The sequence below is a fragment of the Gopherus evgoodei genome, chromosome 16 (genome assembly GCF_007399415.2).
Source record: "Gopherus evgoodei ecotype Sinaloan lineage chromosome 16, rGopEvg1_v1.p, whole genome shotgun sequence".
In the NCBI taxonomy this organism is placed as follows: Eukaryota; Metazoa; Chordata; order Testudines; family Testudinidae; genus Gopherus; species Gopherus evgoodei.
Genome location: NC_044337.1, coordinates 23,997,480 through 24,023,981, shown reverse-complemented (window position 1 = coordinate 24,023,981; position 26,502 = coordinate 23,997,480). Strand labels below are relative to the sequence as shown.

At 50.9% G+C, this 26,502-nt stretch overlaps 1 protein-coding gene across 1 annotated transcript in view; it reads left to right on the top strand.

Moving 5' to 3' along the window:
• Nucleotides 1-26,502, top strand: part of NR5A1 (nuclear receptor subfamily 5 group A member 1) — a 50,041-nt gene that overhangs the window by 7,035 nt on the left and 16,504 nt on the right. The window contains exons 3-4 of the mRNA XM_030535688.1: nucleotides 2,730-3,370; nucleotides 25,900-26,019. Of these exons, the coding sequence (XP_030391548.1) occupies nucleotides 2,730-3,370; nucleotides 25,900-26,019 (761 nt within the window). The remainder of the gene's footprint in view (nucleotides 1-2,729; nucleotides 3,371-25,899; nucleotides 26,020-26,502) is intronic.

Genomic DNA, 26,502 nt, shown 5'->3' with positions numbered 1-26,502 from the left:
ACTACAGCCAAAAAGATTCATGAACTCAGACTGTGTTGGGAATCAAAGAAACAGTCTAAATAGCTGCAGAAATCTCAGGCTCCATCATTTTTGTCTGTCCTTAGTTTGGAGGCATCTGTACTTTCTGTTTCATTTTGTTCCTGGAGACATTTGAATGAATACAGGATCTTTGCTTTTCTAAGCAGTCCCTCTGCCCTGCCCTTGGTTTCCCACCTGAGATCAGGATCTTGTGTTTGTGGCAGCACAAGAACCCAGTCGGGATGCAGCAAACAGCAAGGTGTTTATGATCCCAGGTGAGGCAGAAACAGGGGAATGCATGAGAATCAAAGCACGTCTTCTCTCTTAGGGTGCTTGTTTTTAAAGAAAAAAGGGTGTGTTCATTTCCCGCTTGTGAAAGATGCTACGCTGAGTGCCCTGGGGCCTGCACGCCTCTATTTATTCAACAGCACAGGTACAGCCCAGGTAGGAGCTGTGCAAACTTCCTCTGCACACCTCTCTGTGCCACGAGCCTGTGTCGCAGGAATCATTTCGAAGGGTGTCTTCACTAGCCATTCTCTAGCAGTGGGATAGCTGCACCTGAGGTAGCAGTGACGTAGCTGCTGATGGAAGAGAGGGCGCCGGTGGGCATGAAAACCTGCTCTGAGCAGGTAGAAGTACCTGAACACTCCCTTTGTCCTGGGGCTTTTACACTGTGTTAAGCGCTGGAAATGGGAACAAACCATTGTAGTGCAGACAAAGGATACATGTGGAAGGGGAGTTTGGTCTCTCTGGCTCATTCAGTGCTTTGCCTTCCTGTGGAGGCTGCCACCAAGGCCGCAGGTTAGTGCTGATGGCGGAGGTGGTTTTTACGTGTTCTCTGTGAGGAACTGGCCTAAGGCAGCCAAATAATGTACTGCCCAGCCACTAGAGGGTAAATCAGGCGGGCTCTCAAACAGTGATGGAGAGGTGAAGTGTTCTGTATTCTACAGACATTGTTGCCCTTAGCCAGGCAGCCCTGCAGAGAGGCTGTTTCCATGCAAATATCCCTAGGTAAGAAGGAATGGGGGAGAAGAAACAGGATTCTCTCTAGAGAGAGCGTTCTCCATGGAGTGCGAGTGCCCCTTCAAGGAAAGTCTCTGCAAACATCTCCTGCCTCCTGGCTGGCTTTCAGTCCCTACTGAATGGTCCCATGTTTCCAGCCAGTCTCTGAGAAACTTGGCCAGCGCTGTGGTTCTGTTGTGCAGTGAAGGTTGCTAACGCAGGTTTCCGAGGCTGCAGTGAAAGGAAAGGTTAGTGAGATGCCTTTTGCAGAAATAACAGTTGAAGCACAAACACTTGAGCTCTCCACTCAGACTGGGGTGGCAAAGCTAGTTGCTTTCCCCTTTTGTACATATTTTCCGTGGCTTCCCAAGCATGGGGTCACCAGCCGCCCAGACTTTCTCATGTCCATCTGCGCAGATCTCCAACACGGAGCTTTCAGCTATTTGAGGCTCTTCCAAGAGTGTTTTTTTAAGGCAAAAACACTCTTGGGAATGGCCACAGAGGAAAGTGAATGATCTTGTGAAGCAAAGAAGCACCTGTTTCCTGAAGCAGTGACACATTCTTGTGTTTCTTTTGGGGTCCAGAGAGAACATCTGTTTCTTTGAAAGAGGAGAGGTTCTAATGGGCCTGTTAGCTTGAGGAGCTTGTTGTAAGACTCCTTGGGTGGAGTTTTAAGGCGTTTTTAATAATACACACACCGGGCCAGACCCACTGCTGGTGCAAATCGATATAGTCCCGTTGAAATCAATGGAGCTAGGCCGGTCTACACAAACCACAGATCTGGCCAATATGTTTTGGAGCGCTCGCCTGACCATTTGTCTTGCATGTAATGGTCGTGTTGGAAGGGACTGACAGGAAGGAGTGCACAACTGGATCCAATTCAACAAAATCTCACTGAGACACTATGGCAACTCCCAGTCATTCAAAAATCACGAGTCAAGATCCAGAAAATTGTGAGGTTATGTTTAAAAATCTTGAGACTTTAAAAAACAATAACTTGGGGTTGTTTTTATTTGCCTCCTGACTTTACATTTTCAAGCATTTCTCTGCAAGAATGAGCACTAGAAACTTAATTAGTTCTCCCCTCTTTTTTTTAACATGAAAGATGAGATTCTCATATATTCACCTGACTCCAGGAGCTTGGGCTTTAAGAAAAGCACCAATATTGCAAGACTTGTAATAAAATAGTGAGACTTAGGCAATGCTGCTGAGATACAGTTTTCTGCAAATTGAAACTCTTTGATTTGATGGCTAGTGAGTGGCAATGCAGGGAGTGGCTGAAGATGGCCTTACTTCTGGGGGGCAGGTCTGTGACTCTTATCTAGAAAGAAGCAGCTCAGTCATGGAGGACGGGGCCTCAGGAACTGGGCGTGTTCTCAGCCTGATGCTCTTAGTGTTCCAGCGCGAGGGGGTTATGCCGCCTCACTAGGACAGCACCCCCTATTGTCTGCTCAGAGAGAGACTCTGCACCAGGACCCCTGTCTCCTGATGCAGCCATCCATTGCTCCCATGATGGAATGGCTGCAGGACAAGATGCATTGTTTCACCACTATCCGGCCTTTTCCCCTCCTCCTCACCATCCCCTTCCCCCGGCCCCACAGTCTATCTGGACAGAGCCCTCAGAGTTATTTGCCATGTTCTCTTGGGAAGATAAGGCTCCCTTGGGCTCAGTTGAATGCCAAAGGCCGTTCTTTCTCTCTGCCCCACAGCTGTGCGTGCGGACCGGATGCGAGGAGGAAGAAATAAATTCGGCCCCATGTACAAGCGGGATCGTGCCTTAAAACAGCAGAAGAAAGCTCTGATACGCGCCAACGGCTTTAAGCTGGAGACTGTGCCTCAGATCGTGTCGCCAATGCAAACTGACTACAACCTGTCCTCCACCATCCATGGCATCCACTCGGTGTCCAAGAGCCTGCCTCCCAACCCGGTCACTATGACACCAGTCGACTATGACAGAAGTCCGTATGGGACTCCGTCCTTGGGAATGACTGTGCCTAGCCACGGGGCGCTGTCAGGCTACCATTACCCCTCCTTTCCCAACCGCACCATCAAGTCAGAGTACCCCGACCACTACACAAATTCCCACGAGTCTGTGGCCAGCTACATGTATCCAGATGCATATCCCAACAGCGCCCCACCCGACATCCCTGAGGTCATTCTCAAGCTGCTGCAGCTGGAGCCCGACGAGCCCCAGGTCAAGGCGCGGATACTGGCTTGTCTGCAACAGGAGCAGGGCAAAGGCCGGCATGAGAAACTCAGCAGCTTTGCCCTCATGTGCAAGATGGCAGACCAGACCCTCTTCTCCATTGTGGAGTGGGCACGGAGCTGCATCTTCTTTAAGGAGCTGGAGGTAGGTGGTTTGCTTGGCTGGTCACTCCAGGGTGGGGCCTGCACGTACATTCCAAGAGGCAACGCTAGCGAATGGAATAGACAGTGGGGCTGAAATTTGCCCAGCAGAGAGGGCCCCTGCAGGCCCCTCACACAGCTGAAGCCCTTTGTAAGGGGCCAAACTAAAGGGTCTAACTGGTGCAGGGGGCCTGGTGAGACCCCCCCTGGGCTGGGAGGAATCCACCCTGCGGCATCTGGCTTCCACCAGTCTGTGCACAGAGCAGGGTCCCGAGTCACTGGCCTGTGGCAGGTCCCCCCTCCCCCTTCCCACACACTCCCAGGGGCATAAGGATGCTCAGACCTGGAACTAGGCACGGGGAAGGCAAGAGAGGAGGAGACAAAGCTGCCCCAATTCAACTGTTGTCTGGGCGAGGAGCCTGCAGGCTCAGCACTAGGGCTCCTTAGAAGCCTCTGCCCGGGGCACAGGGCGGCTCAGAGCCCAGGCACTGGGAGACGGGAACTCCCAGCTCCCCAGTTCAGATTCCCTCCCGGCCACCCCTTCTGATTGCTGCGTGCTGGCCTGGCAGAAATGACTTGAAAGGGTCTGGGCCCAGTCCCTATTGAAGAGCTGCCTGCACCCCAGTGACACTAACTGGTGCCCTCGCCCGCAGCCTTGGCCTCCAGATGGGGGGAATTTCCTGCCATAACAGGGGTTGGGGAGGGACACTGCTGCCCAGCTCTCCCCGTGTCTTGGCATCGCTCTTGCTTCCCAGGCTCTTTCCCTGCCTCGCGCTCCCGCCGGGACATGTGGCTGGCGCCGCAGCGCGGAAGCCAGCAGGAGCAGGGCGGAGTAGCTAGAGCACACTGGAGGTGAGGAAACACCCCAGCCTGTCTCCTGCGGGCTGAGGATTGGACTCCTCACCGCCAGGGCTGTGGGCAGGCAATGACTAGCAGAGCTGGTGCCTGGGGAAGCCCAGAGTGTGATCGGCAAATGTAACGATGTGCGATTATCGTCTAGACAATCTCTCCTCAGCCTTTGGCAGGAAAAGCAGTGCTGTCAGGTGGGCACTGGGCAGGGTCACCAGGGCCAGGGGACTCCTCGGCCAGCAGCATCTCCATGGAGTCCCAAAAGGCCCTCTGGCCAGGCCCAGAAACCATGCCCTGCTGAGCTGCATTCCTGCTTCCAGAGCCAGATGGCAGAGGGCAGTGGTTGAGCTGCCCGAGGAGGACGGGGGACATCACCTGGGCTTTGCCCAGCTGCCCACACTGCTGTGCTTGCATAGACTAGAGTCTGGCGTGGGCCCTGCCCAGCTGCCTCCTGACAGTGCAATTTGCTGCTGCCCGACGCCAGCCGGGGGTGAGTACCTCCCCTACAAGTCCCCAGCTGCTGCTGACCCAGATGTGGTGTCTGCAGGCTCGGGATCAGTGACACTCACACCTCAGTGGTTCCGGAGCCAAGTTAGCAATCAACATTACCCGAAAGAGCCACAGAGGAGCTGCAACCAGCCAGGCTGCTCCAACTCTAGTTCTCTGAAGGAGGAAGAGGACTGGATCTTTGTTGACCCCTACAACCCTCCCACCCTGTCCCAGCTTCCAATCCCCCCTTCCATCCCACACACATTACAGAGCCTGGGAGAGAGTCTGGTTTTCATGCAAATTACTGCTTTTTTTTCTTTAAAAAAGCTCTCCTGTCCCTTCCTCTGGGCCAAACATAAACCAACCAGTTTATGTGCATCTCCTGGCATTGCTGCATGTGGCCACAGATTTGTTTATGTAGGACCTACAGGAAGTATCACACTCAATTCCTTAAAAATTATTCAGTGCAGAAGGATTCCCCCCCTCCCCACAATGACTTGTTTGGAATACAGGGGTGAGGGGAAGTAGGGGTGTCATCCTCAGAAGACTGTGCTGGATTTGGGTCAAATTTATCCTGGGTATGGATCTGCTGAAGTCAGTAAGGTTACAACAGCTGGATCTTTCTGGAGAGCCACGCTGATTCCCCTGTTTCACAGGAATTGAGGATCAGGGGGTCTAGTGATTTTTTAAATTTTATTAAATTTTTTACAGCAGCAAGAATTGAATAGGTTGTTTTCTGAAGCTTTCCCCAGGCAGCAGGTGCTACTCCCAGCCCAAGGGGGCAGGCCTGAGGCAAGTCTGTGACCTGGACCAGATTAAACTCTAACAAAGCTCTGGGGATATTCAGGGGTGGGATTCTGGGGTGCATGTCGGTTCAGGGGCATGGCCTGCAGACTCCTGCACTGGGAGAGTTCTAAAGACCGAATGGGGATTGTTTTGGGAGGAGTCACAAGACATTTGGACTCTATGCAAAGTGAGGCAGTCGGCTGAGTGAGGTGCTGTAATGGGCAGTGAAACTGGAGATGTGACCTTAGCTCCAGTCAGTGCCCGTCACCAAATTTCTGCAAAGCTCCGGCACTGGGCATTGACAGCTGCAAATGAAAAGAAAAGTCAGCGATCTGCAGAGTAGCTCCCTCAATGGTGTCCCAATGCCACTGTGAGCTTACACAGTGCCCGAGCTGCCTCGCTGGGACAGCCATCCCCAGAGTGGCCGTGGGCCCTGGTTCTGCTCCTCTCCAGACCATCTCAGAAGGTGGGATCTTTTGCACTCCAGCCCCCTCCTTGGGCCTCCAGAGTATGGCAGTGTGCTTCACTGCTTAAAATAACCTCTCCCTGCCCAGAACAGTGCCAGGAAGTTGCATTGTGGAAGCATTTTTTGTTCCTTTCAATCATATCAGTGTTCTGCTTGGATTCTGGGAACGGGGGGTTGTTGTTTTGCAGGAGATATTGTAAACAGTGGCTTCAGCTCGCTGCTGCCTTGCTGGGTAGCCTTGTAATTCTATTGTCCACATGGGTACACCATTCAAACATGGCTTTGCTCCATGTGAATACAAATCCATCAGCCTCTCTTCCCCCGAGAGTGACATGTACTGTACAACAGCAATGCCAGGACTGCTGCTATTGTGCCGGCCTGGCAAACAAGGGTCACGTTGTGTAACAATGCAGATAGGGGACGCGGTCCCTGGAAACTGGACTCCACAGATCTCCGGGTCTCCCCCCGTCCGAAGCCTAGTGCCAGTAACGCTAGGAGATGAGGATGGGTGGGCAGAGATTTAAACACAGATCCGTAGCTACCTGCCTTGGATAGGTTCGAGCGGGGCTGCGGTCCAGCAGTGCCATTGGTAAATGATTCAGTCCTGTAGCCTATAGTGCTTGGGAGAGCGCAGGCCCCGCCCAACCCCAAATGTTAGAGCATGGCAGGCCTCAGGCGGATTTTCTACCCTTTCAAACATGAGCAGTAGGAACTTGGAGATTCCTGTTTTCCTTTGGCTGCATTTCCTTCCTCTGCTAAAGGCTGAGCGTGTGGTACTGGCAGCAGAAGTTGCTGTCAACCTTCATCGCTCACCGGTAAAACCATCTGCAATCTGATGCTGTGAGTCCCAAGTGGTTGGTGCCGCCTCGACCTTATTTTGCTGATTTCAGGAATGCCGCAGGGCAGATTTCTTGTTTGCTGTGGCAGAGCTTTCACCACACTGCGGCCAGAGACTTCTTTGCCCACAGCGGCTTGGGATAATTTGATGGCAGCAATGGGTTTGTGTGGCTAAGGAAAGAACATTAGTGAATGGATTTAGCAGGCAGTTCTCCATAGGAGACATAGGACCAGCAGGTGGAAGCAATCTATAGAGACCGCGGCACCCACTAAAGAAATACAGCCACCTTTGGGGTGGAACATGGCAGCCCTTCAGCAACGCACAGCAGCACTGTACAACATTTTAGGTAGGAAGGGATGAATGTTACTTCCTATGGAAGCTGCAGGGGGGAATATAAGAAAGTGGGGCTGTTTCTGGCCCCAACCCCTATGTGCTGCACTTCCTCTCTGCTTCCTCCCCTCAAATAGGCCAGCACGTACAAGGCATTCTGCAGGGAAAAGCCAGCCAGACCTCCCTGCTCTAGGAGTCCCTCCTGGGAGCCTGGGGAGCTGCAGGAAGTGGGCTGGATAGAAGGCAGCTCAGAGAGAACGGGCTGGGGGAGCTGAGGAACGGGATGGCTTGGGGATGGAGGAAGCCAAAGGGGGAAAGGGGCCAGGGTGGGGCAGGGGCGTGGCATTACTGGTGGTGCTCCTAAGGCAGTGGGGATTTGGAGGCTGGGATGGCTTTGGTGTGTGTGAAGGCTGAGCGGCTGCATTGCCTGGGATGGGGGTGGGGCATTCTAGGCTGTTTCTAGGCTCCCATGGCAGAGCACGTGGCAGAAACCCTGGCAAGGTGGGTGGCAAGCTAGAGAATCTGAGCCTCTGTTGCTAGCGCCGACCATCCCTGGTGCTCTGCCTGGCATTGTAGGTGCAGCTGGGCTCTTGCCCTTCTGCCAGGCTGAGGCCTGTTACCCGCAGTCACACGCGACTTGCGCTCTCTGGCCAAAGCCCTCCCCGCGCAGAGGGTCAGGCCCATCTCCCGGCCCGGCAGCAGGAAGGGCTCGCTCACTCAGAGCAGCGAGCCATGGGTGGGAGCTCCTGCGTGTCTCTAATCCAAAGCAGAAAGGCGATTCTGGGGCAAAGGGTCCCAGGGGCTGTTGCCAGGCTCAGGGAAGAGCTGCTATTTAATGAACTGTTGACTTCATTTTGTTTTTCACTAGTAGTTCAAAGGTAACTCCCACGCTGAGCACGCCACTGAGAAAGTAGGGGGTGAGGCCTAGCTGCCCCCAGGCAGGGACACATATGGGTTTGCTCATCGTCGCCTTGAGGGGCCGGTTCTTCGTGAAACTATCACAGCCATCGGAACTCCCAGCACCAGCTGGGATAGAGCCCAGGTCCCTGAGCTCCAGGGGAATCTCTGCTAGCCATTGAGTTGGTCTCTATAGTCCTCCCATTCACCTCTGCCTGCCCCGCTCCTCTGAGGTCTGGGAAGGAGGATGGGAGATGCCTGTCCCTACCGACCCAGCAGTATTAGTCTGTCATTAGTGGTACAGAGCACTAGCCATTGGAGGCCTGGGTTTCATTCCCTGCTCTGCGACAGACTCCCTGGGTGACCCTAGGCAAATCACTTAGCCAGGAGTCACTTTTGTGTGAAGCCAGGTGCCTCTCACCTGCTTTGTGAGGGACAACAGACAATCCCAAAGGTCCATGTATCCCAGTATCCTGTCTTCCAACAGTGGCCGATGCCAGGTGCCCCCGAGGAAATGAACAGACCAGGGAATCATCAAATGATCCATTCCCAGCTTCTGGCAAACAGAGGCTAAGGACACCATCTCTGCCTATCCTGGCTAATAGCCATTGATGATGAACTTATTTAATTCTTTTTGAACTCAGTTATAGTCTTGGCCTTCACAACATCCTCTGGCAAGGAGTTCCACAGGTTGGCTGTGCATTGTGTGCTGGGCAGTTGGTCCAGCTACAGAACCCTTTGTGTGGCAGTTATGGGGCTGCTGTCTGGGGGAAGATGCAGACTGTGTCCTTTTTGCCCCTTGCCCAAGTGGGCATTGGTGCTACTATCCCAGGGCGCACAGGGAGCAGTGCTTGGGCATGGGAACAAGTTGTGGAGTGCAGCCTGAATGCACACTCTTTGTGGGCAGCCTAGGGCTGAGCTTCTGGGCTGGCTGACATTTTAGACTGGAGCCAGGCAAAGCCTCTTCGTTTGACCCAAACTCGGCTTGTTTGGCCTTGAGTTTTCAGGTTCAAGGCCCGAGCTCAGCCCGGGCTTGGGGTGGGACAGGCGAACACACCCAAAACTGGAGCTGGCACCTACCTCTCTGAGCTCTGCCCCCTCCTCCTCCAACGCCTGCCTGGGGTGCAGGGGGGCGGGTTGTAGGGAACACCGTGTTCTGCTGGACTGGCGAGCAGCCTGTCCCCTGCCTGCATGTGGGGCAGCTTGTAAACCCCCAAGTAGATACTTCTCCGTTCACTCCCTTCCTGTAGCGTGAAGCAAGGGTAACTCCATGGCAGGCAGGAGCACTCTCCTGGGAAAGGAGGGTCAGGCCCAATTTGCTTTTGAGACTTGTCTCCTTGGTGTAGGCTCTTAGTACATGGGGCAGATTAATCAGGGGGGCTTTGGGCCGCTGTGAGCCTGTGAAGTGTTGGGAAGAGGGGTTTTTCTCTACAGGTGGTGATGGTTCTAACTAATTCTCTCTCCCCCCTCACCCCCAGGAGCCTCAGCAGGTCCTGGCTCAGCACAGTGTGGCCGGGAGGGCCCTTGGAAACACTCCCCAGGTGCTGTAGTTGTGTTATTGTGAAGGCCGTGGGCGGGGGAGCTGGGCTAATGGCCTCTGGACATCAGTTCACATGCCACGTCCACCTGGAGGTGTGGGGCAGTCAGAATGAAAACAGATTTAACGTCCCAGATATATCGTTTCATTTAAGGGCTAGTAATTCTGTCAGTCTGCCACTGACAAATGAGGGCCGGCCTGCCAATCTGCTGGGGAGAGTGATGCTGCCGTGTTCATCTTGTGTCATCAGACAGAGAATTACGGACTACACTGGCCTTCGGATGCAAGACTAATAATGCCGCTCGACAAAGGGGGATTTGGGGGCCTGCTTGTTTATAGAGGGTCGGCGAGGGAGCCGTGCGGCGAGGGCGAGGGAGCCGGGGTGGAAGAGGTCAGAGCTGACACCCATAAATACAAACTTTAACTGAGGCTAGATGAGATGTGTCAAGATTCAAGAGAAGATTTGCAACATCTACTCGTCAGAAGAAAAATATGGGCAGGAAGGTGAAATATATTTTGCCGGGTCACAAGGCTCAGGCAACTTTGTCCTTTCAGATGTAATTTTTTATATATCTATGTATGTATAATGGATGTCCAGGCAGCAGAGCAAAGTGACCTTTAGCTTAAGGTGAGAGGCCTGGAAGGTTAAACAAATTGCGTTTGGTTCAGAAGAACCTCCAAGCCCTACCTGAAATGCGGTGTCGAGGGGAGCCTGGTTGCAGCCAGGAGCGGGGCAGACGTCCTGAGAACAGGGAGATGCAGCTCCCCGAGGAAGGCTTTGGTTGGACTCTAATCACAGCCTTGGCTGATTCCTTGGTCTCTGGGCAGGCAGGCTGGTCCCACGCTGCAGAACCAGGGTCTAGGTCCAGATCCGACCTTCTCCAAGGCACTGTGCTCGTTAGGAGAGGGAATGGTGTAAGTCTGTGCAGCCCCTAAATTTGCTGTTGCACTGTGTTAGGGAAGGTGCCTCTGAGAACCAGCAGCACTGGCTCTGCAGCTCGCTTGGCTCTGTCCTGCCTGAGGAGAGAACAGTTTGACTCTGTTTTTGCAGAAAGGGAAAAGTAACAAGGGAGTGATGGGGAAAGGGGAAGGGAGGAGAGAGGAGGAGGAGAGACCATCTCTCTGTTTGGCTGCTCTTCCACTTGCTGAGGTTTTATAAAACAACGTGGCCTGTTACAGAGACAGACTCAGGGCTCTGCTCCCCTCTCAGGTCCCTTCTGTTTTCCTGGGGCAGGCTGGGAGCTGAGCTTGCATTTTGTAGAGGGAGCAGAGATACTGGGGGATCCACAGTGAAGCTGGACTCTCTGGGGACTCTGGTGAGGCTCAGCTGAGGGGGTGACAGGGGATGCATGGAGCTTGCATGGGCAGGTTCTTCAGCCAGGCACTGTTCTGCATTCAGAAGGATAATTTCCCCAATCTAGTGCTTTCAGGGCCCTCTGCTAATGCTGCCATTGAATAATCCCCTTGGGCCGTGGGGCTCGGCTGGGCCCAGATTCTGGAATGCTCCTGAGGGTCTGAGTCACAGGACAATGGCAGGTGTTTGACACTAAGCACTAGCATGTTACTACGTGGGCCCTCTCTGCAGGTGCCGTAAGGCTGTGGGCTCCTGTGGGGAGCAGCGCTAGATCTCTGGTGTCCCTGGGAAACACCGTTAGGAGAGGGAATGTTTCCTTGGACTGGAGCCCACACGCACTCCATGTAACTCTTCTAACTTCCAGGGCTCTCCTGGGACAGGGGGCAGGGAGGGAGGCAGGGCTCTGTCCATTGACGCAGCAAGAAGGGAGTATCTGGTGCCATTGACTCCATTGCCCCAAACTCTACTCCCTGGGGTCACGGAGGTAGCACTCCAGGAGCTGGGCTCCAAGTGGGGTGAAGGACTCTGAGCCCCCTCCTCCTGCTCTCCTCCAGAGTGGGACTGTGATGGTCGCCCTCTGGAGCCAGGGGAAGGGGGTAGTTATTTCCTGCCAGGATGGGTCATGGATCTTAATCAGCAGGGAGCAGCTGAAAAACCCGAGGGCGTCTCTGTTCCCGAGGGTGGAGGGCCGCCATGGGCCACGGTCTCCGTGTCTGCCTTTTGGACGGGTTTCCTTTTTCATTCTTGTGAGCTATTTGTAGCTGGTTACTGCTTTGGCTTTAACACACATGGGTCATCTTGACCCCCATCTCCTGACTATCGGCCAAAGCATTTCTGGCTTATCGAAAATCTCCTTCTGCTCATGGATGCACTAGCAACGGCTAGCGTCATACACCCTGGGGTTCAATCCAATTCCTCGTGATGGTCGCTCCCTGGTTGCCAGCCAGCCTCTCTCCCCACGGCCCCATCTCTCTGTCGAATGACCCATGCTGGTAGGAGCAAATAGAAATACCAAGGGGCCAGGATGTGTCTCTTTTTCCCAGTGGAGAGATGAAGTCTCTACCTGCTGAGTTGTGTTATATATCGCAGTCACTAAAGCTTTGCAGCTGTGGATACCATTCTCCTTTGGAGAGAGCCCCCATTGTGAGGGGAGGGGCCTTTGGAGCTGTGGGCACAATGTGTGGTTAGTGCACCTTCGAGGACGTGGCTACAGTGTGGCAGAGCTCAGCAGGCTTGTCGGGTGGCAGCCGTTGCACATGGTGTTGGTGGGAGACTGGCTGCAAATCAGAGCAGGCTGGACTGGTCCTGTTCACTTTGCTAACTCGGAGTGGTGTCGTTCTGCTCCAGGTCAAGTTATTGCTGGTGATTTAAAAGGCACGTTTGGCTGCTCGCATAAGGAAACAGCCATTCAACTAGATGTTTTAGTGTAGGGTCCCTGTCCCTGTGGTGTCTGACCAGAGGGGGCGGGGGACAGGGACCTGCATCTGACCATTAACGCCTTCAGCTAGTGCAGAGCTTGGATTGTCAGTTATTGGCAGAACAGGAACCCACTTTCTCACTTCTCAATTGGCAAGGTGACACTTCCTACTTGCACCCAATAATTGCCCCTTGTAATTGTTACCTCTGTCTCCACCTCCCCAGCAGATTCTGTCTGAGTGGCCAAATCTGGGAAACAGTTCTGGGCACGTCCACCCTGGCTTGACCCTCTATACAAACAGAGACCTTTCTCGTAGGCTGCCTAGGCAGGGAGATGTAATACGGCCCAGTGGTGCTCACTGGAACGAAAACTGAGATTTGTGGCCAGAATGAATGTAACAAAGGCTGTGCATTAATCCAGGTTTGTTCCACGAGTGCCACCACCCTCCTGAGAAATAATTACAGCTAGAGATATTTTATTTCAAAACCATTTTTTAAATAAAAACTGGCCTTTTTTCCTAAACAAAAATATGCAAAGACCAGTTTAGTTTTATGTTTTCCATTTTTTGATGAAAAACAAACACAAAAATTATATTCAAAAATATTTTTTCCAGTTTTTCATTTTTTTCTCCCTTTCTTCCTTTTCCCCCCCATTTTGCTTTTGGAAAAGAGGGGGAAAGGGAGAGAGAGAAAGGGCAAATAAATGGAAAACTATTTTTTGCATAAAATTTGCAAAATCACCATCACCCTAAACCAACCACCAATGGCAAAAAAAAAAAGCTGATACAAACCCCCTTTTTTGACCAGCTCTAATCATAATGGCACTTTGCCCTTCCATAGCACCATCCTCAATAGCTGTGCAAATGCTTCCCCAGCACAAATGAATTCTAACTCCCTGCCAAAGCAGACTTTTATTATTTCTCAGGTGACACCGCCCCTGCTCCCATGCCCGGGGCAGAGCTGTGTTCAATGTAACAGATGTGAAGTGTGGGCACTGGCAGGGTGATGTGCTTACACTTCACTGCGGGTATGTTGATTAATGTGGACACTGCCCAGCCACTGCAGCTCCTGACTTGTATGTGTGGATCATCCTTCACTGGGGGTTGCTGTCACTGAAAACGGACGGGGAAGCCAATAATAACTCTGTTCCATCTGGAGGTCCAAAAATCAAAGGCGTTTTCTTCTCTGTTGAGTCTGCAGTGGAAACTCCTCCAGCCTGTAAATCGCAGCCCGCGTGTCACATCGGCATATCAGAGAAACTGGTGGCTTTGTGTATCACAGCCATGGATGTGAAATTTTCTTCTAGCTGCCTAGAGCAAGTCCTATCCTATCTAGTGTCCAGGTTACTGGGGAGAAGGTCCTGGGAACGTTCACAAGGGGAAATCAAGCTTTAAAACCAGATGTGTGGACTCTGGTGCTCCTGGCAGGTGCTTAGCTGACAGGGCTGGGGCCTGAAAGCCTCAGCTTACCGTAGAGCAGGTTCAGCGTGGGCAGAGGAGTGCAAGCCCAGGCAGGGACCATTCCAAGGAGCGGGGTAGAGTTCATTTTCTAGGGACTGTTCATTCATTGATCCCTCACCTGAGGCTGCCAACAAGGAGGCTAGTCCTGAGAGTGGATTCTGCGCTATTGGCATTTGCCAGGAGGATACAGGCTTAGTTCTGTCAGATGTGAATAAGAGTCACCCCTCTGCTGCTGTCTTTCATCATCTCAGGTCAGTGTTCAGTGTGTTGAAATTAGGATGCCTGGGTTCCATCCCTGGCTCTGCCCCCTCTAGCTGTGTGACCATTTCTCTTTTCTATGCCTCAATTTCCCCAGCTGTAAAATGGAAATAATAATTCTTACCTCACAGGCATAGTGTAAACCTTTAATTGGCATGTTAGAAAGAGCTGCGTCACCCACGGAAGTACTACAGATATACAAAACAGGATTAGAACCATTCTTTGTTTATCTAGCACCAGCATTATTTCTGCCCACCATGTGGCTTTTCTAACATGCAGGGAAAGTTAAAGGCTGCCAACTTGTACAAAACTAATACAATCACTCTTGCTTTATACCAAATACGTGTGAAGATATTGGGTAGAACATTCAGGTGACTGGGCACTTGGCAAAAATATCACAGATTGCTCCCTGAATTCATCAGCTCTTAAGTGAGAGACAGTTGTCAGCCATTTATGATACACTTTTCAAAGAAGCCAGCTCCATGTTCAGGGATTTGCTGCAGTGGGTCAGAATTCTCTCTGTTACAATGAAGTTTTCCTGTAAGGTCCTCCAGTGTTGCCACAGAAATGAAACTAGCCATCTACGTCCATTGTTTGATGAAAGGTTCTGAAAGTGCCCGAGTCCCTGGGGGAAGAAGTGAAAAATAACTAAGCAATCGAACTTTTAAAAATCATATTTCATCACAGAGAGGAACTTACTGGCACCTTGCTCTGCGCTGGGGCTTGGCAGGGCAAAGCGGACCTTCTGGTTTTAGAAGTCCTGGTCTTGTCCCTTTGGTGGGGGTTGCTGAAAGCTTCCCAGAGGGGCTACGTGAGAACTCTGGCAAAGCACCTACTGTTTCAGCAGCACCACAGCAATGCTGGGAAAAGCAAGCGTGGTCAGCACTCACCGCACAAGCTGAGCATGCCATTGTCTCCTCTGCTTTTTGTGCCAGCTGCAGAGCTTTTCATGGAGACCTTGGGCTCCAGTGAGAAATCTAAAGAGGTGTCACAGGTCAGCAGGATGCTGGTGCTGGTGACATTTTGTGGATCTGAAATGTAATGCTGGCAGAGGTCACTCTTAGATCCGCCGGCAGCTCTAAAGTTGCAGTACATTCTCCAGCAGAACCTGCATGTTCAGTATGCAACAGCGCAGCCAGCACACCAGCCCCAGAGACCTGCCCACACCTGCCACCATGAGTCCCAGCAGCTGCCATCATGCCTCAATGGGAAAAACGTTCAGCCCCTCTGGACTCCCAGCATGGAAGGTGGAGCCCTCAAGGCTCCCTAAGGAATTTCTTCCTCAATGACTGTGAACCTGATACTTCCCTGCAGAGAAAAGTTAATCGAAAAACCCAACACGAGCATGGTGGAGCTAGCAAGGCTTGTGCTAAAGCTCCTGGCTCAGACTCTTTTCTTTAGTCCCATTGCTTCCTCTCTGTTAGTGTTTGGGCTGAGGTCCTTCCAGGGACAAAATACCCTGAGGTTTCAACAGAACATGGAAGGGTGAGCGAGGCCCCAGGATTTAGCTCTTAGTGGGTAAGCTGCTTCTGGAGGGAATCTGAGCTGTCTGAGGTACTTCTCTGGCCCCCATCACCACAGTATCTCATGCTCTTTGCTGTGTTGATCCTGTGGGGCAGGTCAGTGTTGTTAGACAGAGGGGGAACCGAGGCACCGGGAGGTTTGCCCAGTGTCGCACAGGGAGTCTTTGGCAAAGTGGGAATTGAAGGAGCACTGGAGCTTTCTTGAACCTTGTCCTCCGGCTCTGTAAGTTGCCCAGCATGCTTCTGGTGCTAAAGACATACTAATGGGGCCAAGCTGGGATTCAGCCATTTCGGAGTGCAGCTCTTCTGAGATCAGCCCTCCTTCATGGGAGAGCACAGGCAGGTCCTGTCTTGGGCAGGGATGGGGTTTGCAAAATCTGAACTCTCTCTGACCTACAGGCCTTCTCCCTTCAACAGCCAATTGTGGGTCAGCTAGTCCCTTTCTCCCCCTGCATCAAGCAGGACACGATCACATGTTGTACACTCCACTTCATGGACTTGGCTAATTTTGCCTTGAATGCAGAAGCTTTGCCATGCGTCCACCTTCCTGCGGTCTGCCTCACTTGTGCACCTGCAGATATCCACGTTCTGGGCCTTCCTTGCACTCAGAGGGATTTAGAAAGATCAGCCCTATCAAGGCAGGTGAGCAGACCTGGGACCAGGTAGGGCCAAGAGAAAAGGAGGTGGAATTCACAGGGTGGGAGGCATGTTCAGGAGGGAGAAGCCTGGCAGAGCCAGAGCAGGGTTAGGAGGAAAGGAGAAAAGCCAGGAGGAAGATGGGGGGTGGAGTAGGGAAAAGGAAAGCAAATGAGCTTTGGGGGCTTATCTCATGGTATCAGTGACAGGAGCTGCAACCCACCCACTGCATATTGGATGCTGCACATCTCCCCTGACAAGCAGTAACGTGTGTGGCTAAACCCCATGAAAATGCTGGGCATGACTTTCTGAAGCAGTACCTGGGGCAGGGGGCTGGCATGTCCACAGAGCCTTAGATGTGTGCTGAAAATGTGAACCTGTGTCATTGAGCCATGTAGGAGCTTCACTTCCCAGATCTTTTCAGTGGTTGTTAGATGGCCCATAATGGGGAAAACAGCACCAGTGTTTATCGCTGTGAGGCTATGAGGTGTCTATAATGCAGCTTCCATCTTCAGTTCATATTCCTGCTGAAGAATGCATCTTCCTTGCTCCATAATGCTAAGGAATATGCAGAATGCTGATCTAGGCACTTCATAGACAATTCTTGAGATTTGTATATGGTTTAAAGGAAAATGATTAATTGTTAGACATGTTAGTTAAAGTCCCTTCAGATAACTCGTGCAGTTGAGTACTTTTCAGAGCTTTTAAATGTCATGTTGTTCTCAGGAAGTATGAAGAACTGCTAGGGAATTTTTATTGTGGCTTTACTAGCTTTGAACCCAGACTTTTAGCAGTGACAAGTTACTGCATTAGGTGACCGTGTTGTCTAGACCTTTAAACAATTTGTGCCTCTTAATAGCAACACCAGGTCTCTGGTAATTTGTTATGTTGTATGTGTTGAAATAGCTTCTGCCCTGTCTCCCAAGCCCTCTCTATTCCAAAGACCATTTATCACAGGTAAATGGATTTTTATGTAGAGCTCCGATCATGCCCAAAGAAAACCTTATTTAATCATAAAGGAATTTTCTTGTGGATGCTGCAGCTGGGGTGATCTCCAGGTCTTGGAATGTCCATTACTGGGTTTTGTGAACAGGTTAGATGCTTTCTTTTAAAGTAAAGAATGTGCTCTCTAAAGATAGCGTGTGTTAGGTCCTTGATAAAGTATTTGATTAAAAAGCATTGACATTAAATAGGAAAACTCTTTGCTTAGCTTTTAGAAGAGTATGTGTGTGCATGTCATCTCTGCAAGAAATGATTGACGGACTCTGTTTTATGAATGGCCATCCATTGAGTCCTCTTCTTGTTAGAGGACTTTGGTAATTCACAGGTTTTATGGAGATGGTCTCTCTGTGGAGCTCTACCCTCTCTATCTGTAATGGAGACGTACCAAAGCAAAGCCCCAACAACTGAGATTCATGGGGCTGATGGTCCAAAGTCAATGGGCATGTTTCAGTGGGCAGGGGGAAAGCCAAGGGAAGGAGCCTTTACACACAGATGCTGAGAGTTCAGAGAGTTTGATTCTGATTTTTGTCCCTGCTGCCCTATCGCATTATAACTTGGTAGCACATGACATGGGTTAAATGCAGTTTGATCCTGCACCTTAGAAGGGATTTAAACTTCTTTTAATCATGTCTGAACCGTGCTATTGCCATGCAGAGTCCAAGGCTGTTGAGAGATGCTGGAACCCAGTTCAAGCAGTTTTCAATTCCACTTACATGATAAATCCGAAGCAGGTTTTAACCATGTGGTGTTTCCATAACCACACCAATGCGGACATGCCTCCTCGGGGGCATTCAGCCATGCTTGCAATGCTGCTAGTTCCACCCTCCCTCTGCCCTTCCCCGAAGGAAGGGCAGGCACCCTGTTACACTGTTTGCAGCACTAGAGTGCTCCAGGGCAGTGGGTCCCTCCCAGCACTAGCGCATGTGATGGGGCCACCAGGTACCCACTGATTTTTCACAATGTATTTAGTAGGGATGGACAGCATTTATCAACTGAATCCTGGAGTCTGGTAGCCCTACTTCCAAGCCCTCTGAGTCCACGTATAATCACAACAAAGGTTGGCACAATCTGCTGTGCATTCCAGGGACACTAGCAGAGCTGGAATAAATGGCTAGCATCGCTGGGGTGCCAGAGGGGGAGGATCCAGCTGCATTGGCAGGGCTGAGTGTGGAGGAAGCACCAGGAAAGGCTTCCTGCACTTTGTCTGTCTGTACCCAGCACCGTCCGTCTGTCTCTCCTGAACTCTAACTTCACCCCAAGCATTTCACAACTAAACCCAGGTAATTCTCAACGACACTGGGCACAGAAGCGATAACACTCCTTCTTGTCTGATGTCTATTCCCTTTGCAATCTGCAGGCGCTGGTTTATTGCAGCCCTTTCAGCAGAATGATGATATTATCTAGTTCCATGACACTGCATTTGTCTTCCCTCTATTAAAAGCAGCAAACGCAATGGCATTGCAAGGCTCTTCTAATAGACCCAAATTCATTCTCGGTGGAGGTATTCCTCATACTCCTGATACACTTTCCTCCCTCTTATCTCACACCGGAGCGCTCCGTAGACCACAGCACCCAGTAACGTGTGGTTCTTTCCCTCCTGATGGATAAGACGAGGGTGGCTTCCCTATAGGGACTGAAAGCCACTCACAAAACCATTTAGAACCAGAATCCTTCACACTCCAGATGGATCAGCCTATAGAAAAAGGAGGGGGAAACTCATTTTGGCTTGTTAGGTTTGGACCTTCTGAAACCCCACAAGTTCCAGGTTCACTACAGAGCTTGGAACTCCTGTGGTTCACGCATCGTCTGCTAATTCTCCCATTCCTCCTTCCCTGACAACAGTGTATCGTCTGAAAAGGTCAGATGTTCCCAAGAGCTCTGAGCCAGATGGTCAGGGGTTCAGCACCTGCCGCTGGGGCTCAGATTTCAGAAGAGCTCAGGACTCATCTAGGCACCAAGACAAGGGTCCAGATTTTCAATACTGATTTCAATGGCAGCTCCCACCATGACACTTCTGGCCAGGTTTTCCAAAGGGCTCAGCCTTCAACATGCACCCAGTGTGCTTGGCCCCTGGGAAAACGCCAGCCCTAGTGACTCCCTCCCTCCCCAGAGAAGATGACGCAGGGCTGACGACCCGGAGCAGGATTCAGGTGCCTCACTGCCATTACCCTGACCAGTCTGAACAGGATCCAGCTCTGCTGTTTTGTTCTCTTTCCTCACTGCTGAGATCTTGGTGATTTGCTAACCCAAGCCCTGGCAGCTGGGCTGACGATGGAGCAAAGTGTGGTAAGATGTCAGCAGAATTCCTTCCCCTGCTGCATGTTAAAACAAAGCAACATTTCTGCCGTGTCTTTCACCCCGCTGAAAGCAGGGGCGCCCAGGGAGAGAGACACAGAATAGCAGTTAACCCTGCAGCCTCTAGCTGCTCCCCTGTGGTGGTTGCTGTGGGCCTGGTTCTCCATTGCTTAGCGCCTCGTGCAGCTCTCTGCACCTGTCCAGAGTGGCTGTCCGAGACTGGCCAAACCAGATGGAGAGTGTGTGAACTCCCTGCGCACGAGGTTCTGGCCAGGGCAGATTCAGGCCCTATGGCTGCAGCTCCAGGGGAGGAGAGTGTGTGGCCAGTAGGAGGCAGAGCAGATTGGCATCTGGGGGAAGCCCACCCCAGCTGTCTCACCTCACTTTGCTGCTGATTCCTGACTTCTCCCAGGAGCCAGCTGGGAGAGCTGGGATGGGCCACACCTGGGCCTAAGGGCAGTGAGGAATTGGCTCTGCATGAGCAGCATGAGGAGCTGGGGCCAGCTGGAGCAAGGACGCAGGCAGTGTGAGTCTGGTAACTGCTGGGATAGGAGAGGGGCATGTTTGGAGGCTTGGCAGGGGGCTGGGGAGAGGGAGGGAGCAGAAATGGGGGAAGAGGGCATGGAGGGGAAGAGCTGGAGAAGAGTTTACTTGTGTCCAGTCCCTCGGAGAAGAATGCCAGAGACAAAGGAGCTGGGGAACTCCCCTGCCCAAAGCTGCTTGTTTTGCGGCAGGGGCAGCACAGTGGCTGGTGAGTGTGACAGGCAGCGAGCTATGGCCAGCGTGGGGAGGGGGAGGGCCTGCTCCATGGCATGCCTTGGCCTCTGCTCTAGTGGCCAGATTTTCACAAGAGCTCAGGCAGCACCTCCCATGGAGAACAGTGGTGGGGGGCAGAGGGGGGGTTCCTCTTTATTCTCTATAGGAGCTGCTGGGTGCTGAGTGTCTCTGAAAGTCTCCGTTTTGCCAACCTCAGTCATTCAATAATCCTGAGTCAGGCCCCCCAAAATCATGCGGTTGGCTTAAAATTGAGGAGACTTTTAAACAAGAAATGTGGGGGTCTTTTTATCTGCCTTCTGGTTTTTCATCAGCAGAGCACCCATTTCTAGGCTTTTCTCCCTGAGGGCTAGAACCTTCTACTTCTTTTTTAAATGCAAGCCGGATTCTCATTTCTCCTCTGGCTCTCGAAGATTCCCGAAAAACACCAAAGATCACAACTGACTGGATAAAAAGTGGCAAGAGTTGGCAACACTCGTGGTGCCTTGGGGGGAGCAGGATTTGTGAGAAAATCTAGCCCCAGATTTCCTAGAATTAAAGGGTGTCTGTGCAGCAATCTCATCTCCTGAGCAGTCACTAAAGTCACCTTGCCTCATCACGATGAAAGAATTAACACTCCTCCCGACTTTGCTTTTTATTTCTGATGTTGTTTATTTTCTCTTTGCCTGGCCAGCAGTGTTTGGGCTTCAAATTCGGGGCGGAGTGGAGGGGGATACATTTACATGCAAACTAATAACTGTTCCAGTTGTTATTTATTTTTTAAATCATGAAAATATTTGTATTAGTTTTTGTAATTTTTTTAAAACAAAAGCTGTGTTTTGTGCCTGCTGCACTGGACATAGTTATTTGCATTTAAACCTGAGAAAGGGACTCGTTATTACAGTTATTCTGGTCCCTTAGAAGGATCCTTGTCTGTTGCATGTGGCTGGTTGGATACATTCCAGTCTAATGCCATATATATATTGGAAAAGACGTACGGTTCTACACATCTTAATGTGGAATCTGTTCTCAGTAGGTGGCATCTGGTAGCTCGAGACCTGATTTCTGCAACCTGAACGGCTCTGTCCCACAAGAGCTCATTGAGCAAGTGTGGGGGTCTCTGGGCAAGGGGTGGAACTGGATCACAATTAACAATTGGCCTGAATCACAAAGGCCAGCCGCAGAGGTGAGGCCTAACTTGTGGGATGTTGGCAAGTGTGGGGAGCTGCAGCTCTGGGACCAGATGCTCAGTTGCACCCATTTATATAGCTAAGCATCTGGCCCTCGGATTTAGCTCTCCTCTCTCCTCTGTTAAAGGAGTGAGTGAGGAGCCCCTCTCTGTTCAGCAGCTGTGAGCAGATGCTCCTGGCCTTGCTGATCTGCCCAGAAACAGCCTCATTACTGCTTCCTCTCTCTATATACTGTGTAAAATCTTGAACAGGAATGGGGCAAACCAGTCCCAAAGGAGCCAGAGGTTCCCCCATGCAGAAGACGGGGTGCCTCACAGCATCGGCACTACCTGGCTTTTATTGTGGAAGCTGGCTGCTGTGGTTTGCAGTTTGCCGATGTTATGGCAGCAGCTGGGAAGAATGCCTGGAACCAGGAAAAGAGGCTCCTGAGAGGCAGAGGTCACTTCGGTTTGCAAGTCGTGGAGCCGGAAATATGGTTTGCCTGCCCTGAAGGTGAGGATTGCAGTTCCTCCCTGAGCTCCGTGCCCCCCAAGGCCTGCCTGCAGAATGCGCTCCAGGCCTGGAGTCAGTGAGTTAAAATAAGCTTCAGGAGCTACTCCCCAAAACGGGCCATCTCCACCCCACATTCCTGGGCGAGGGAAGGATGGACACTGTATTCTTTCATTTAAAAAGTAGCCAAAGCTCCCTCCTGGGAGACACAAAGCCTTTGTGTAAAACAACAACATTGCATTCTCTTGCTCCCGGAGGCTTTGGGCGAGGGGCTGCGTCCAAGAGTCATTTTGTTAAAGATTTGTGCACGGGTTGTGTGAGATTCTTGCCTTATGGAGGCAAACCAGTGCTGATAAGAGCGTGAATGAAACAAGCTTACTTATCTGAAAGACAGGTGGGGGTGGAAGTCGCACAGCTTGGTGCTTGCTTTGCACAGTGGCTGGCTCCTTCCCTCTCTTGTGCCATGTGGGTCTCTGTTTCCTGGGTGCAATGCAGCTTTCCATGTCCTCAGTACCTTTGCACCTTGTAGCACCTTTCGTCTGAGGAGCTCCCAGGACTGTATTCTGACGGTTCACTGAGCACTGCCTATGCGCTTGGTGCTGTACAGACTCAGAGGAGCAGGCAGTCCCTGCACACACGATACAGAAGAGACACATCTCTGCAGACTGCAGGTAGAATCCAGCCACTGTGCATTCTTATTGTGGCTGTGTGTCTTGGAGGGCTTATCAATAGTGCTAGAAATGGTAGTTAAGTCTTGCAGCCCCCTTGTGAGAGAGAGAAGGAAGAGCGGCATTATTACATACTATGTATGGTACAGGTGGGGAAACTGAGGCACATAGCACATAAGTGACTTGTCACCTTCCATGTGGCTTGTGAAGTTACTTGACCAGTGTTGGGAATAAAGCACAGGAGCCTTGGCTGGAGTGGAGTGAACTGTTTGCAGTTAACATTTCACTTACCAGATTTAGCTCTTTCCTGTTGGGTGACTGCTCACAAGCAGATCGCAACTTCCACAAATGTATCTGCATGTTGGAAAATACCCCCTGGCTGGTTCAGATGAATATGCTTTAGGCAATGGGTGGGCTGGACGGCTGCGAAAAGTTCAATAGTCACTGCTTGAAAGTGGAGCTCTTTTGACAAGCTACGTAAGTCACATACGTTTCAGTTCCCTGATTGGGTGAGCAAAAAGCAGAGGTGAATTCTCACGATTACACATTCTAAATTCGCTTGGTGTGAGTATCTTGCCATGTCCCCACAATCACTGCCAGTCCTGCCAGCGCTCACTGTGCACAGAGGGTGAAATTCACCCCTGTGCCGACAGCTGACACAGCCTTGCTCCCCCTGAGCATTCAGAGAGGTTCTTGTGGGATTTAGGGGGCACACAGGCCCAGAAGAACGAACGCAAAGCAGAAACACTAGATGGACCCGGGGTCTAATCCAGTCTGTTTGTATGTGCCTGTGTAGTGATAACAGACATGTCTATAGTGACGTGCCACAGGGCATGCTGGGATAGATTGAGAGAGCCCCCTCTGAAAATGACACGCCAGGGGCTTTGCTGTCTGCAACAAACTCCAGAGCTTGGGGGGTGTTTCTGCCTTTCCCCAATACTGTCAGACTCCATGCAGAGACACAAGAAGGTTTTTAATTAATTGGCACCGATTGTGTTCCATGGAAAACACTGTTCAGGAGAGGCAGGAGGACCACGAAGCCATGAGGACCAAGCTGGCTAAATGCTGCTTTTCTCCTCGTACATACTCAGAAAACAAGGTACAAATCTCGCACCTGACCTGTTTTAACCCACCAGAATGGGGTGACGCTGGTCAAATGTTCTGTTTGATAATTGCTTAACAGAAATTATTCCCAGCAAAAATGTGATCTGCCCTCACAGAGCACTTCAGCTTATCAAGTGTCCAACTAATCCAACTGTGCATAATGTGGTGAAGGCACTGAACAGAGCGTCCTGCGGGCAGAAGGCCTCTTGTCATGCTCTGCTGCATGAGGTGGAGTTGAGTTAGATTCAAGCATGCAGCTAGCTGATGTATTTCTTTGAAGTGAGGCCGTGCCAAACGAACTCCTTATGCTAAGATGTTAATTGTCACCATGGTGCCTACGGATCGCTGTGTCTCTTTCAGTGATAAGACCACTCTTGTTTCCCCAACTCTGCTTTACTCAACACTTGCCCTTTACTCTTTGCTGTTTGCACTCTGGGGCAGCTTCTAATTCCTTGGTCCTTTGAGGAAGAAGTAATTCAGCTGCCTGAACCAGAATCACCCAACTTGAAATGGCCCGAAGCCCTGACCGCTGGACCAGCCTGCCTTTCTGTGCTGGTGACATGCTGTCTGACTTCTGATAACTAGCTTTTGCGTCTCCAAATTGCTTTGCATACCCTTCTTCTAGCTGGTAAACATAAAATGCTCTCTGGTCCACCATAGATTCATAGATTGTAGGGCTGGAACGGACCTCGAGAGGTCATTGAGTCCAGTCCTCTGCCCTCAGGGCAGGACCAAATACTGTCTAGACCATCCAGGATAGACATTTATCTAACCTACTCTTAAATATCTCCAGAGATGGCTATTCCACAACCTCCCTAGGCAATTTATTCCAGTGTTTAACCACTCTGACAGGAACGTTTTCCTAATGTCCAACCTAAACCTCCCTTGCTGCAGTTTCAGCCCATTGCTTCTTGTTCTATCTTTAGATGCTAAGGTGAACAAGTTTTCTCCCTCCTCATGATGACACCGTTTAGATACCTGAAAACTGTTATCATGTCCCCTCTCAGTCTTCTCTTTTCCAAACTAAACAAACCCAATTCTTTCAGCCTTCCTTTCATAGGTCATGTTCTCTAGACCGTTAATCATTCTTATTGCTCTTCTCTGGACCCTCTCCAATTTCTCCACATCTTTCTTGAAATGCGGTGCCCAGAACTGGACACAATACTCCAGCTGAGGCCTGACTAGTGCAGAGTAGAAAAGAAGAATGACGTCTCATGTCTTGCTCACAACACACCTGTTAATGCATCCCAGACTCATGTTTGCTTTTTCTTCAACAGCATCACACTGTTGACACCAGTTTGTTTTCCATCTTGGCATTCCAGAACAGCCCACAAACACACATGCAGACCCATATCAATCCAGTGCACTGGCTGTAGGATGTGGACCGTGACCCAACATAGCTGGAAAACTCAAAGTCATATATAAATATATGTGTGTGGTGATGGATGAGTCAGCATAGATGGAGCTAAGGTGTGCATTTGTATCTATAGGTGTACATACACGCATGCACCTTGACTCCAGCTATGCTGTTTCACCCAATGCTACTGCACTGGAGGGTGGAGGTAGGGGAATTCTCTGTTAATAGCATTGTGCATTTTGTAAACCATCCAATCGATACAGTATTTAAGGGAGATTGACCGACTGTTCTGCTTTGCTGGGGATCACTGCATGTGAGGAAAGCCCTACTGGGAGCTGCCTCTACTGCTGAACTGCCTTATTCTGCTCCAATGTGCGCTCCTTGTGCATCATTGCGGGAGCATGGAGAGATGTGGGAAGCTCACTGAGGCCCTCACCAAATCTGACATTGATTTATACGTGGGCTTTTGCAGCTGACAATGTGAATTCAACCTGTCACCAATTGCAGGAGCCAGGCGAGCGTTTGATCACGCTATTGTCACAATGCATTAATGGGCCATGGACCGGCATTGACAGGAAGGGCTTGAGGAATGAGCCAAGTGTGCGGGATATGTCAAAGAGCAGAGGGAACTCTGCTGCTGGCTTCTCCTCAGAGACACTGGACGGGGGTTGGGGGTGGGGGGGGAGAGTTCATTCATTTCAAAAGCATCCAAGACCTCATCCATTGACAACTTTGCATCCAAGTCCAACCTTCCTTCTGCACTGTGTGTTGCCAGGTCCCTAACCTGTGAGCAGATCTGAGAGGTTTTAATGGCTGTGTTTGCAACTGTGTTTCAGGTGGGCGATCAGATGAAACTGCTGCAGAACTGCTGGAGTGAGCTGCTGGTGTTTGACCATATCTACAGGCAGGTGCAGCACGGGAAGGAGCACAGCATGTTGCTTGTGACGGGCCAGGAGGTAATGTCCTCTCCTTTGATGGGAAAAGCTTTGCAGTGTTTCAACAGACTGTACCTTTCCACTGCAATTCCTGCATTGCTAAGTGGTGCAACAGCATGAAAGGGTTGGGACAGCATAGCTAATAGTGAGCCTGCATTATTGCTGCAGATGGATTGATGGACACAAAGAGAGAAACATCAGAGGGGAGCATGCCTCATGCCTCTGTTGATGCTTTGGGATACTAACCAGAGCCGGGTGATATGGGGACCAGTTCTCTCCCGATTTGTAACTCTGCTGCTGCCCCTATTCACGTCAGAATTTGCAAATCTGCCATATTGTTGCAAAGGAAAATCTTCCCCCTCTCACCATTAATTCCCAAATGGGATTGATGAAAAATCACTTTTCTTTGCCATTTTTGTTTTCACCCAATTGAGATCAGAAATTCCACTGCTTCCTCTCTGGGTCAGAACCAGTGTTTTGAATCCAAAAGGAAAGCACGATAAA